Source organism: Aspergillus luchuensis, chromosome 6, assembly GCF_016861625.1.
Source record: "Aspergillus luchuensis IFO 4308 DNA, chromosome 6, nearly complete sequence".
NCBI lineage: Eukaryota > Fungi > Ascomycota > Eurotiomycetes > Eurotiales > Aspergillaceae > Aspergillus > Aspergillus luchuensis.
Genome location: NC_054854.1, coordinates 3778728 through 3791860, shown reverse-complemented (window position 1 = coordinate 3791860; position 13133 = coordinate 3778728). Strand labels below are relative to the sequence as shown.

The following is a 13133-nucleotide window of genomic DNA, read 5'->3' as shown; positions in this document are numbered from 1 at the left end:
TGGAGCTCAGTGTTGCGGGGCTATAAACGAAGTAACAATCATCTCGCTGGTGAAATTGAGTTGTACGGTGTTTTTTAGGATCAAGTAAGCACTTCAAGCCATAGCGAAAGGGACGTACAACGGCTGTCTATGCTTGCCGATTTCGATTTCCTCGCGCCTTCCTACTGTCCGTCCTGGCTGAAATTATTACTTCTGGGCCGCCGAATAGACTTGTTTCTTGGTCAACTTAACATCTTACAATCTCTACTATCATCAATCCAATCGTTCGGTCTTTTCAAAGAACCAATATCTGCTCACATTCACTTTATTGTACTATTTGCTTTAATACCACCCCAAATCCATTCTTTTTTTTTTTCAGTTTCTATTTCCTAGGTCACCATGGCTGTCTTGACCTTGGAAGGTGGAGAAAATGAGTATAACAGGGCGATAAAAGGCAACTATTCGCGGTTGGAAGCTTTTCGAATCATACAGGAGTGCCTAGCGCCAGAATATACTGTTACCATCGAGCAAACTGCCCAAGCACTTCATGAACTGCTCCCACCACCAGATGACCCTACTTACCCCGGCGGAGCTGACTTGTTCGGAGACCTTATACTTGAGTTATCTCAGCAGGTGGAATACGATAATGTTGCTCAAGACCGTTATGTGCAGGTGATTCAAAGACTGCAAGACTCGGACCGCGTGAAAAAATACATTCCACAACCTGAAGGTGTCGTTGTGAGTGATATTCACCTAGAAACTAGCCTGAGCCAAGCAGCGAAACTGACACTCTAGTACCAGGGATACGGTCGCTATGAAATTATGCCACAATTGATGAGAAATTTAGGGCAATATTCGGCGCAACGTACGTCTGGGTCCCCTTCCTCTCTTTTCATAGAGGCCGTGTTTGTGTACAGCACCTGTGCAATAAAGCCTCCGTCATGCTAGCTTCTAAAATCAGTAATTTTCGAAGACTGACAACTTCTCAGGAATGGACAGGAATGGAAACCGAAATTACTTTGTTAACGTTCGGGCCTTTATAGCGCGCCTTTGCAGAGTGGGAGCTTTGCAAGGTCAGGCTTGGTTAGTCAACGAAATGAAGGATGCCTTCGAAGAAACACTGCCAGAACAGTTCCACGTCGTATCCATCATGGGTGCTGCAGTTATTATCGAGTTTGCTGGGGGTTGGCTGTATGAGGAGGTCGTTCGAGCACCTAAGCTTGACGAAATAAACGACAACCCATTGTGGGCAACTGGTTATTACTACAATGGTCCTCGGTATGGCATCGCGAGGTGGAATCACTGGCAAAGGCTATTTCGGTGGGCGGAACAGACAATGCCACTCGATCGGGAGAGTAAACGGCTTATATTCTATGCCGAGTGGTATATGCATGGAATGTCGAGGTCCCTTCAGCCTTACTAGATAACGTTGGCTTTGAGCTATCCTCCATATGCTTCTTGTCGTCTGGAGCTCGCCACAACTTAGGTAGATGTGCAAAAATTCTATTTTTAGCTCGGTGGTACTATTCCTTGCTGTGCTAACAGGATTATCTCCGACTAGTAGTTTGAAGTCTAAGGACGATACAAGACAGGACTCGGGCCTTATGTTTCTGCGAGGATTTAGAGATCTTCAGGAAGGCTCCATCAGCCCTATTGAAGGTTAACATGCTTAGAGGTCATAACAGGATGTTACAATGGGTTCTTCTCATCGCAGTCGAAGTGAGGGATTGTAGCCGATTACTTTATGGGTTCAGTGTAGTCGGTGTACCAATGCAGTTTCTGAAGCGAGACAGCCTACTTTGATGATGGACTAAACTTAGCGAGCGAGATGAAGAGAATGCATGAGCTCGCCTACTATGATCCAACACACAACATTAATACGCGGGCCGTTGAGAAAACAAAATGTCATGGTGCACATGAATAGGAAGGGCACATAACACGGGAGGCAGAAGCGGGAAGGGGCAAAAAAAGCAGAAAACAAAAAAGAAACAGCTGGAGCTGCGGGGAATCGAACCCCGGACCTCTCCCATGCTAAGGGAATATTATACCACTAAACCACAGCCCCTTTGCTGTTGAAGACCTGCTGGTTATTTTGCATTATGAGCAAAAACATAGGCAATCAGAGCTGATGGGACCATAACCATCCTCTGTATGATTACAAATTGTGCCAGTTATAATAACTACCTACTAAGTCGTCTACGGTGTAAGCAGGGTGGATTTGAGGGATAGAGACTCGGAGTTTACGAATAATGCCGGTCAATCTCCTGCTGATGTCTTCGAAGGATTTTCTTATTTCTAAGCAGCAGCAGGATGGCAGTGATTGAATGGCCCACATTGTAGCCATGACCCAGGTGAGTTTGGCGAAGACGGAGCTCCCTCGTTTACGATCAAGCACTCCCAGGAATATAAAGCCCTGTAAAATCCCCCATAAACCCAGACAGATATTCATCGCATCTCTCTTCACATTCAGCTTCCAATCAGGCCAATTCACCACATCTTCAAGCACCCGCCATGCCCATCTTCGACGCAACAGCCACCAGCGAACAGGTCATCGATGCCTTCAAGTCCAACATCAAGGGCAAGACCTTCGTCATAACCGGTGCCGGCAAGCCCAGCATCGGCAGCCAGATAGCCACATCTCTAGCCAAAGCCGCGCCAGCACATATCCTCATAGCCTCACGCACCCTCAGCAAAGTCCATCCCGTGCTCGATGAAATCCACGCCATCGACAGCACCATCAAAACCACAGCAGTACAGGTGGACCTAACAGACCATGAATCCGTCCGTCGCGCCGCAGACGAGATCCTCGTCGCGGCACCCAGGATTGATGTCCTGATCAACAGCGCCGGTGTGATGGCAGTCAAGGAATACACCCTGGACAAGCAGGGAATAGAGCTACAGCTCTCGGCCAACCACGTCGGCCATTTCTTACTTACCAACTTGCTCGTGCCAGCCCTCGAGGCTGCTGGCTCCGCCCGCGTAGTCAATCTAACCAGCTCCGGGCACCTTATCTCACCGTTCCGCTTCGAAGACTGGAACTATTCCGACGGGAAAGAATACGACCCCTGGACCGGGTACGGGCAATCAAAGACAGCCAATATTCTATTCACATATGGCTTGACCCACCGGCTACGACATAAGGGAATTGCCGCCATCGCCGTCCATCCAGGCTATAACGGAGACACGAAACTCGGCAGTCACCTCACTTGGGACGATTATGCTGGCATCTCTGCAGTAGCCAAGCGAAATACCGGCAAAGAGTTTGTTTTCGAGGAGCCGCGGTTCAAGACATATACTCAAATCGCGGCGACGCCATTGATTGCGGCGCTGGATCCGGGGTTGCAGGCTCTGGCGCCGGTGTTTATGCAGAATAGTGTGGTTAGTGAAGCTGCCGGGCATGCGAGGGATCCGGGGAGTGTGGATGCTTTGTGGAGGTTGAGTGAGGACCTTGTTGGGGAGGAGTTTCGGTATTAATTTCTATTATCGGTAGGGGAGAGGGGTTCAGTTAATGTTCGTGCATCCTAAAGCTTTCAAGGGAGTGTATGGGAACTATCGACCTCCGTCTCTTGATTAGAAGCAACTGGGCTGTGTATTCATCTACCTCCCGTTATAACATTGTGGCACGTCAATATACTCTGAAGACAGGTGTAGATTTAGTTTTTGCATAATGCACATTGTTTTTCACATTCCTCCGCTTATGCAAATTTCCTAACCATCATTATATCCATTACCGTGCATCATGCTGAATTTCAACATATATGTAGTCTAGGATCAAGCTCCAGACAGAAGTTTCTGCGCGTTCCCGAAATAGACCATATCCCGTAGCTCCTCGTTCATATGAAACGCATCTAGGTTCTCTCGGTATCCAGCTACTTTGATCGGAGGAGCATTCGGGTAATCGGACCCTAATACTGTTTTAGCATCTGGTGTTACATGCCAGCCACGTATATACTCACCATACATAATACGGTCATGCGGTATCAGATCCAGCAGAAGATTCAGGACAGCCGGAGCACTCGAAAGAGCAAGGTCATAATAAAACCCACGCAATGCCTCCATAAATTCAAAGTAAGTCTTTCCATAGGGACCCTTTTGGGCCATCGTGTCTCGGGAAGTTACAGCCAGCCGCGAGATCAGATACGGCAATGTCCCACCCGCGTGCGAGAGAATCTTGGGACAGTTCGGGAACTGCTGCGTGACGTTGTTAACTATCATATCCACAGCAGTCCGTGTAGTCTCCTGAGGGAAGTCAAGCATCGGAGGCGGCATAATCGGATCAATCCAATTGGTGTCATCAGGCATGGTAGGATGGATATGAACCACGGTTTTGCGATCATCCAGTTCCTTCCATATGGGGGTGAACTGAGAATGACCTAGGTAGTTGTTTCCATCGCCGTATCGGGTGAACACGGTGACCCCGTCGGCTTTGAGTGTGTCGAGGGAGTACTCGATTTCAGCCAATGTACCAGGTACATCCAGGAGAGAAGGCAGCGCGGCGAAGAATCCGAACCGTTCGGGGTTCTGGTCGCGCAGGTTGGCGGCATATTCATTGACCCTTCGGGCTAGCGACCGAGCTGTGTCGTTGTTGCCAGTAATGACTGCACCTGGGGTGGTTAACGAAAGGATGGCTTTACGGACACCATTATCCTGCATGTCCTGGAGAGAGTCCTCGACGGTCCATGCGGGGACTGGCAAGCCTGTTGGGTCGCCGCCTGCATCTTCAACGGCTGGATGTGCGTCACACTAATTAGTGCGGGGTCTTCATCCAGTGCAAGTATGCCCACGTACCCTGACGAAAGAAATCGGGGACGAGGTGATGGTGGATATCACTCTTCTGCGGTAGTTGCTGGGCCATAACTGCACTGCCATTGTCCATGGTGGTCGGATATCCCGGACCTATGCCACCCGTAGACATACCCAGGAAGCTTGCAATGCCGGTGGGTAGGTAGGAAAATGGATGCATTATAATCACGGCTAAGAGCCATCGATTCTCAGTTGCAAACCCAGGTGACTTCGTGACTTTGGTGCAGCTTGGGCTGTTGTTTGTTGCGCAGCTGTACCCGATCCCTTGCATAACTGCCAATTACGGATCCCGCGGACTTTTATCCCTCTGTCTGCTGATTGGGATGGCATGACAGGTGACATTTTGTCGCGGATTTGTCTGTGGCATAATTATACTGATCGCAGTTTCTTTCCGTCGGTGATGTGTTTATTTCATGATCTCGTGATGCTAGTAAATACTGCTAACTCCAGCACAAATAAAACTTCTATAAGTTGAAGTTATGCAGGGAATATATAATCACCACCAGCGGAGACGACGTTAAAGCAGTTATGGAACGACAACGCTAAAATCAAGCCACTGTCATCAACTAATCTCAGATATAGAAAACTTTATGCTAAAGTCGATTTAATAGCAAAGATAAAGGCCAGTTTACGGGCAGTACGGCTTGTGGTCAGCTATGGTGGCCATTCACCAGAAACGATAACTATAATGGGTGAGCCATGAGATGAAGACTAGTGCTGTCTCATAAAGCAAAAGTTGCAGGCTTTTTGCGACAAGAAGGGGCTGTGGTTTAGTGGTATAATATTCCCTTAGCATGGGAGAGGTCCGGGGTTCGATTCCCCGCAGCTCCATTTTTTGTGTTTTTCTTTTTTTTGTCCTTGTCGATTCGCTTAGCCTATGTTACCGTCCGTCCGTTGACTATTCTTAGTTTGTCCTTGTTGCAATGCTATTTCCCGCCCAGGCGACACATTTCTACATTGTACAGACCACCCCTTCCCAAATGCTGTACCTCGCTGTCGCTTGATCCAAAATTTCTCCACTGCCACCACGCTGCCAATGGTCTGGTCAGAGTATTCTCACGAACTGATATTCCATGTCAACCGCTCAAGCCCTCGGGAAGACCAGAGGCCAGTGATGGCCTACACATCCAAAATTACAACGGTGTCAGCATTTGCACAACAGTTATCAGCGACCAGTGTGTCTAGATGGTGCAGATAGCCTCGTCTTGTTTCAACATCGACCAGGGAACGATGGCACATTCGGATCATCGGGTAGCTTCTTTAAAAAGGAAATGTAATTGTTCATTTGACCCCAGTCAGAGCGAGAAGTTCAACATACGACCACAAAATACCCCAACATTAGACACTGGCGAGCTCGAAATCAAGGTAAACCACTACATCCAACTGCCAGAACACCCGTGTTGAGCCATCACGATTCCGACCATTCCAGTTAAGCCACAGGGGCGCAGATGCATCGCATGATCAACGCACCAAGTAACCTTGTCCTCTTGTTGCTAGAAGGATGACATAGTAACAAACACTTATCTTAAAACCACTGCCCACAATCTATTTCCAGCCTCGTGGCCTAAGTCAACACATGGCAGGCAATGAGTAGACCCCCGCCGAAATTCACTTGCTCATGACCAGCCGGCCTATCTGCGTAACGTAAACACAGTGACTGACAGGGATAGCCTTTTCAGCGGGATAAAAACTGAACAGCAACCCAGGGTGGCTGAGACACCAATTAACTCAAATAGCAGCTCCCTCAAAAGATCCGGGCCCCCTGGTGAGGATTGGTGCTCTTTTGATTATCATCTATGCAGGCCGAATGAACGCACTTCTATGATGAAACTTCAACGAGATTCCAGCAGAAACGCATACCTCGTATGCCTTCTGCTCGCTCTTCAATGCACATGCTTTGTACGAGCAGAGAGCTTTACCTATCCAACAGCAACGGAATATCATTTCATTGTGGGAGACCTTGTCAATGTATCCTGGGACGTGGTGACATCGCGTGTTTCTCTTTATGAAGTGTGCAACACCAAGATTCCCTTGCTATGTCGGTACACTTACAACTGCCACCACTGGACCTGGCTGATGGAATCACAGTAAACGTCACAAACCCCTACAGCTATGTCTGGAACGCAACCCGCGATAAATATAGAGAGTCTGGCTGCGCGTTCGAGCTCGATTCCCTGGACATGTTCGGTATTCTTAACCCACCAGTACTCACAAGTGTCAAGATTGGCGTGAGCAAGCGTCAGAAAGATGATCCTCCACCTGAGTTTTATAACTTGTACGACCCGACCAGCAGCACATCCAGCAGTACTTCTAGCACTACTTCAATGAAAACCACCTCTAGTGCTACTTCAGCAACATCCACCTCTACATCTTCTTCACATGCTACAAGCACCGCGGCGGCCGAAACAACAGCAGCATCAGCATCCTCTATTCCAGCTACCACCGATAACGGCAGTGGTCTTACTGTTGCACAGAAAGTTGGGATCGGTCTCGGGGTCCCGTTAGGAGTGCTGGTAATATCCACTGCTGGGGCTTTAGGCTTTCTGTATCGACGCCGATCGCAAATGGGGAGTGGATTGGACGAGACACCGAATTCGGATCAACCCGCATCCTCTGGAATGGTTGAAGCGGTCAAACCTCCATGGGATCCTCGCATTTCCAGGACGGAAACTGTGATCGCAGAACTGCCTTCGCCGTCTTCTGACATGGAAGGTATATCAGAGGAGGCGAATCATCGACCGATAAGTGAAGTAATGGGGACTCCTCGGAGTGAGCTTAGTACTTGAGTTGAGTTTGCGTGGAATGTACATAATGTGCTATGATGATGACTATCTGATAAGCTAAGCGGCTGCATATCGTCCATGTCTAATAACTAATGTTTGCCATTTGGTCAGTTAATTGATATCAACCTCTGATACGGACCTCACGTAGCAGTAAAACATCAAGTGAGTACTACGATACTTCAGAAAAAGACTTCCCTCTCAAGTAAGTTCACCAACTAACCAGCTGAACTTGCCTGCCGAAGAACAATAGAGAAACAACATCCCCACGCAAACCATCCAACTCACACACCAACCCCCTCTCCAATCAACTACTTCAACCCATAATCCTCCTTCATCAAATCCGCTGCCCTCTCAGCAACAGCATACACCACCGCCGCCAACGACGGACTCACCATCATAGGCACAATACTCGCATCAACGACCCTCAACCCCTTAACCCTCTTCACCCTCAACCTCTCATCCACCACCATCCCCAACGCACAAGTCCCAAGCAAATGCTGAAACGGAACCGCACTCTCCCTGACAAACTCCTTCACCTGCTCCCTAACACCAACATCCACCCCAGGATCCGGCCTCACCCTCCTCGCAACCTTACCCCTAACCAACTCCGACCGAAACACCCTATCCGCAAATCCCACCCCAGCAGCAAGCACATCCACATCAGCCGGATGAGCCAACAGCCCGGGACTAATATCCGGCGCCTGCATTGGATCATCCGACACCACGTGCACCCGTCCGCGAGAAACAGGATGCATCTGGCTCATCGTGATAGAATAGCAATCGTTAAACCCGGACGGCGGACCGGACATGACTGCCCCGAGATTATCGACCGCGAGAGCGGTATCGAAATTCTCAGGTGCGCACATGTACTGGATACAGGGACAGGTAGGGTCTTGAATACGTGCTGCGATGATTTTCCGCTGTTTGTTCTGAAGAACGGTATCCTGTTTAGTTGATGCATTTTTGGGGTCCAGGAAACAGGCAACTGTCTTTTCGAGGTCCTGTTGCTCAACTTGTGTCGCGTAGGGCGTGTAGCCTGTTATACTGAGCGATCCGGACAATGCACCGGTGTGTTTCTCCTCGTAGAGCTTCTGGTATTCTTCGAAGATAGCATGGTCCCGGAGTAGCGAGTCGACGGACGTATACCCCGGTGCGAGTTCATACACCACAGAGCACAGAGCCTGCTCTTGGAGATTGTTCCCCACGTCCATGTTCGGAACGATGCACGGGATGCCGATTCGGCCGAGGACGTTCGGGTCGCCTATGCCGGATAGCTCAAGGAGCTGTGGGCTCTGCACGGCGCCTGCGCTGAGGATGACTTCCTTGCGTGGTTGGACGGTGTACGACGTCCCATAATGGAGGAATTCCACGCCTGTTGCTTGGCGCTCGCTGTGCTCGTTCGTTCCGAGAGTGATTTTGCATACGAGCGCGTTTGTTAACACGCGTAGATTTGAACGATTGGTATTCGGGGCAAGGTATCCGCTCGCGGCGTAGCTGCGCACTGGTCTGTCAGTGCGATCGATGGTGAACAGAGTGCGGTAGAACCCCAGGTGATTCCCAGCATACGGATTCTCTGGTCGCGACAACCCAGACATGGCATCAAGAGCAGGTATGAGATCCTTCTCAAATGGGGCGTGCCAGATCCCAAATGAATGATGAATCGGTCCCTCAGTCCCATGTAGACCAGGATCCAGCGGACAGGTATCCGTGTCCCGAGACGTGATATTCGGCTGATCCACCTCCAACTTCTCATGCTTCTTGAAATACGGAAGTAGATCAGACCACTCCCACCCCTTCACTCCTGTGGTCTTGCCCCAGTCGTTGATCTCTTCTTCCGTTGGTCGGCCTGACATCATGAAGCTTAAGCCGCTGGAGCCGCCTAGCATTTTGCCGCGGTGGGTGGCGTAGGTTCTGTTGTTCACGCCGCTCTGTGTTTTGTTTCATGTGAGCTATAGCAATGCATTTGTCGGTGGAATAGTGGTATAGACGTACCTGTGGAGAACTCTGGAAACACCAGTCATATTCTGGATCTTTCAGGGTCATGGCCATTCCGGTAGGTGTGTCCACCTTTGGATCACCGAGTCGCGAGACCCCGGCTTCGATGACTCCAACGCGAACATTGGAATCTTCAGATAGACGGGCAGCGAGGACAAGGCCTGCGGTGCCTCCGCCGACGATTATGAAGTCGAAGGTGTCGTGGATGAAGTCTGTTACTGGGGTTGGGTCCATTGTGATGCTTGTGAGGTGGGTGGATTATCTGATAGTTGGGAACATTTTGACATGAAGGATTGCTTCATGTTATCGGTAGAGATATGGCCATTGCAGAGGACTGCAGAGAGCAAGCTTCATATACCCTGGAATTTGGTGATCTGGTTCCATGACTTCAGCGGCGCTGGTGCAGAGTGTAAATAGCTATTTACCCCTCCATACAACCGGAATATAGACTCTACATAAGATAAGAAAGACATAGTCAGGGCTCTACTGTGGCAGTGGAACGTGCTCGGGGCAGACTATAGCCATTGCCGCGAAAGAGCGACCTGTCAGTGTATCCGATGATGTTACGTTAGAGTCCTATAGAGAAATCTGATTAGGTGAAGAAATAGTGAGTGTGAAGCCACTGCTTCGGAATATGTTCAAGAATTCCAAAATCCTTCTAGGCTCGTTCTGGAGTGTTGAGAATTGTTGTTACAATGCGGAGGCCAAAAAGGGAGAATGTGTCTGTCACTTGTATGAATGTATGGAATGAAGAGTGGGACTGCTGCGGGTAGCAGAAAAAAAGCAAAAAACAAAAAAGAACAGCTGGAGCTGCGGGGAATCGAACCCCGGACCTCTCCCATGCTAAGGGAATATTATACCACTAAACCACAGCCCCTTTGCTGTTGAAGACCTGCTGGTTCTTTTGCACTATAGAGCAGCACACTCATCTCGCCCTAGCACATGCTGCTCATACGCTCTCTCAGTCACATGGGAATTACCCCCTTTGATGATTTTCGGGAAATTGTCGGGGAGACGGACATTCAGCCTAAAATTGTTACATCCCGTCCCTTGTGATGATAATATTGAAGCACTGCCAGGGTATGCATCCTACCATGCGAATATGTATATTCTTCCGCCCGAAGCAGGGCTTTATTGGGCAGCATCGGACCCTAGCTATTGCAGCAAAATATATTAAATGGCATTTCTAGAAAGGGAATAAATGCTATGTAACTTTTAATGTACGCGGCTTTAGTGCCCAATTAAGCAACAGAATCCCGAACAGAGAATTAGAATCAATACCGAAAGGACACTCATCCGTAGCCCCTTGTGCTTGCCTCACTCTTCCCTCTCCTACCTGACTTATCTGTCCAGCTCTCATCCTTACGAGATCTCAATAACAGGACCCGTGTAGACATGACGAGCCCTCAAAACATAATAGATAATAGCCAGAATGACGACACCCATAGTACCCACCACACTGTAATTCATATTCGTCACTGTCACTGGCAATTCAGTAGGCCAGTAACTGAAGAAGATGACAATCACGATGTAAATCACCGCATAAGTGTTGATCAAGATACCCCAGACGCCCGGGACACGGAACGGACCCCACATGAGCTTAGCGCCAGGGACATTGACAACAGTGTCGTCACTGGCATTGTAGTTGCTGATGGCGCCGCTGCAGCGGCGCCAGAGAAGAAGAACCGCCACGATCAGATACGAGGAGTACAAACCCGAGACAGCCATGGAGACGACGTCGTTGAGGGCGACGGCGGAGCCGATGTTGATCAGACCAAGCAGACAGCAGATGGTCATGGTGAGGAGGATGGAGTAAGTGGGGAGGAAAGTACGGTTGGAGACCTGTGTCATTGTTAGCAATTATCTTCATGTGTACGATGCAAGGCACATGGAAACATACGTGGCTCCAGACTCGCCAGCCGGGGACACCACGGTCGCGAGCGAACGACCAGAACTGGCGAGAGGTGGCAGTCAACATGGCCAGGGCGGCGCAGATACCGACAATAACGAGGATGGAGGACAAGCCCAATGCACCTGCGACCGAGCCGGTTGCTTGCTGGAAGATTTCCATGAAGGGGTAGCCCGTAGGAGACTCAAGGGCCGCATCAACACTGCCCATGCAGAAGAGAGTGGCGATCAGCATGGTGAATCCCAAGGTGCCATTGATGGCAACACTGAGGAGGATGGCACGGGGAATGACGACCGTGGCATGGTTTACTTCTTCGGCCATCTGTAGAAGTCAGATATTGACCATTTTGCAGTACATGGTGGACAACTTACATGCACGGCAGCATCACCACCTGCAAAGGCAAACACACAACCGGTCATACCGACGAAAAAGGATATACCATCGGTGTAGAGATTTCCACCATTGGTAAAGTCCTTGAAGACCGACTCTGTCGATTTGTGGTCGGACATATATGTCATGGGGATGAGCACACCAAAGTATCCCAGAATGTGAATCATGAGAATGAAGGTTTCCAGGCGAGGCAGGAACTTTCCTCCAATAATGTTCACAATAAGAGCTACGACCACAACCGCCCACATCAGAAGGGTACCCTGGTAGGGCTGCGAGCTGAAGCTGTTCCGACCCAAGATAATGGCACCCAGAATCTCAGTTCCAGCCATGTAGGATGATGATGCAAAGGCGGCCTGCCATCCGATCACGGTCAACCATCCTGCAACGATGGTCAGTAAACTGCACGGTCGCTGTAATAACAGAATGGAAGAGCGCACCTGTGATGTAACTGAGGAATTTCATATGCTTGTAAGGCGCAAGCATGGCACACCAGTGATATTGGCCTCCGGAAGTCGGCGCCCTTGGCAGATTAGTATACTACCCGGGAATGGACATCCTGACTTCGACTTACATGGACGCCATTTCGGACAGCAGCACGAAACAGCAGGCTGTTCCCGTCCATGCAAAAATAAAGGAGTATACTGCACCGGCAGATCCACCACTGTTTGTTCAGTCAGCTGCGTTCATGGCCCGATCAAAGGTTGGACGTGGGATAACCGACTTTTCGAGAGGAATAGTAAACGTCCTGCTCTCGGTTAGTTGCAATATTCCAGACTCTCACAACCATAGTTGGCCTTACGATAAAATACCCTCCCAGGTGCCGAGAATGGTACAACTGAGACCGATAATTGAGAGAATACCGAAGTTCCGCTGCAAGAGCACAAGACAAGCATTAGTTTCTCCAAATCCACAGCATAGTATCGAGAAGCTGGGACATACCTTCAGGACAGCCTTCTTGCCCAATCGTGCAAGAGCCAAATCATCACGCGCTCCCGAGTCGGACCCGGTTACCTCTCGGTTGGCCGAGCTGGCTCGGTTCTTCAATTCGTAGGACGCCATGGTGAAAACTCAATTGCAGAGACCACGACCGGCGTGAGGGCGGAGAGTTGCAGACGCAGCGCGGTGTCCAGGGAGCGACCGATTAATATAACAGACAACTGGCCACCTAGTCCACTGCAACGTCAAGAAGCGAGATGCAGCAGAAATTAAGGCCGTTAGTCGAGATGCAGCATTCTAACGCCACTACCGTGCCTAGTGTCGTTGCTTAGCATGCA

At 49.6% G+C, this 13133-nt stretch overlaps 6 protein-coding genes and 3 non-coding genes across 9 annotated transcripts; 4 read left to right on the top strand and 5 right to left on the bottom strand.

Annotated features, from left to right (window-relative positions):
- Nucleotides 1-378: 378 nt before the first annotated feature.
- On the top strand, nucleotides 379-1402 carry AKAW2_61315A (DUF3632 domain-containing protein; the record flags this gene model as incomplete). Its single annotated transcript, XM_041680893.1, has 3 exons — nucleotides 379-717; nucleotides 775-844; nucleotides 969-1402. 3 exons carry the CDS (start codon nucleotides 379-381, stop codon nucleotides 1400-1402), a joined length of 843 nt encoding a protein of 280 aa, XP_041546813.1.
- A 570-nt stretch (nucleotides 1403-1972) lies between these two features.
- Nucleotides 1973-2044, bottom strand: AKAW2_t60037S. The gene has a single exon. It is a non-coding gene; the product is annotated as a tRNA-Ala (tRNA).
- Nucleotides 2045-2490: 446 nt separating this feature from the next.
- AKAW2_61314A (putative secondary metabolism biosynthetic enzyme) lies at nucleotides 2491-3453 on the top strand (the record flags this gene model as incomplete). The annotated part of the gene is made up of 1 exon (XM_041680892.1): nucleotides 2491-3453. The coding sequence occupies one exon, from the start codon at nucleotides 2491-2493 to the stop codon at nucleotides 3451-3453; it is 963 nt and encodes a 320-aa protein (XP_041546812.1).
- Nucleotides 3454-3750: 297 nt separating this feature from the next.
- On the bottom strand, nucleotides 3751-5053 carry AKAW2_61313S (amidohydrolase family protein; the record flags this gene model as incomplete). The annotated part of the gene is made up of 3 exons (XM_041680891.1): nucleotides 3751-3884; nucleotides 3936-4706; nucleotides 4768-5053. The coding sequence occupies 3 exons, from the start codon at nucleotides 5051-5053 to the stop codon at nucleotides 3751-3753; spliced, it is 1191 nt and encodes a 396-aa protein (XP_041546811.1).
- Nucleotides 5054-5541: 488 nt separating this feature from the next.
- Nucleotides 5542-5613, top strand: AKAW2_t60036A. The gene has a single exon. It is a non-coding gene; the product is annotated as a tRNA-Ala (tRNA).
- A 990-nt stretch (nucleotides 5614-6603) lies between these two features.
- AKAW2_61312A (uncharacterized protein) lies at nucleotides 6604-7568 on the top strand (the record flags this gene model as incomplete). Its single annotated transcript, XM_041680890.1, has 2 exons — nucleotides 6604-6820; nucleotides 6871-7568. The coding sequence occupies 2 exons, from the start codon at nucleotides 6604-6606 to the stop codon at nucleotides 7566-7568; spliced, it is 915 nt and encodes a 304-aa protein (XP_041546810.1).
- A 305-nt stretch (nucleotides 7569-7873) lies between these two features.
- Nucleotides 7874-9794, bottom strand: AKAW2_61311S (GMC family oxidoreductase; the record flags this gene model as incomplete). Its single annotated transcript, XM_041680888.1, has 2 exons — nucleotides 7874-9493; nucleotides 9558-9794. The coding sequence occupies 2 exons, from the start codon at nucleotides 9792-9794 to the stop codon at nucleotides 7874-7876; spliced, it is 1857 nt and encodes a 618-aa protein (XP_041546809.1).
- Nucleotides 9795-10365: 571 nt separating this feature from the next.
- AKAW2_t60035S lies at nucleotides 10366-10437 on the bottom strand. The gene has a single exon. It is a non-coding gene; the product is annotated as a tRNA-Ala (tRNA).
- Nucleotides 10438-10922: 485 nt separating this feature from the next.
- AKAW2_61310S (putative GABA permease) lies at nucleotides 10923-12918 on the bottom strand (the record flags this gene model as incomplete). Its single annotated transcript, XM_041680887.1, has 8 exons — nucleotides 10923-11402; nucleotides 11461-11790; nucleotides 11841-12238; nucleotides 12297-12379; nucleotides 12431-12520; nucleotides 12581-12604; nucleotides 12659-12729; nucleotides 12799-12918. The coding sequence occupies 8 exons, from the start codon at nucleotides 12916-12918 to the stop codon at nucleotides 10923-10925; spliced, it is 1596 nt and encodes a 531-aa protein (XP_041546808.1).
- Between the last annotated feature and the right edge of the window lie 215 nt (nucleotides 12919-13133).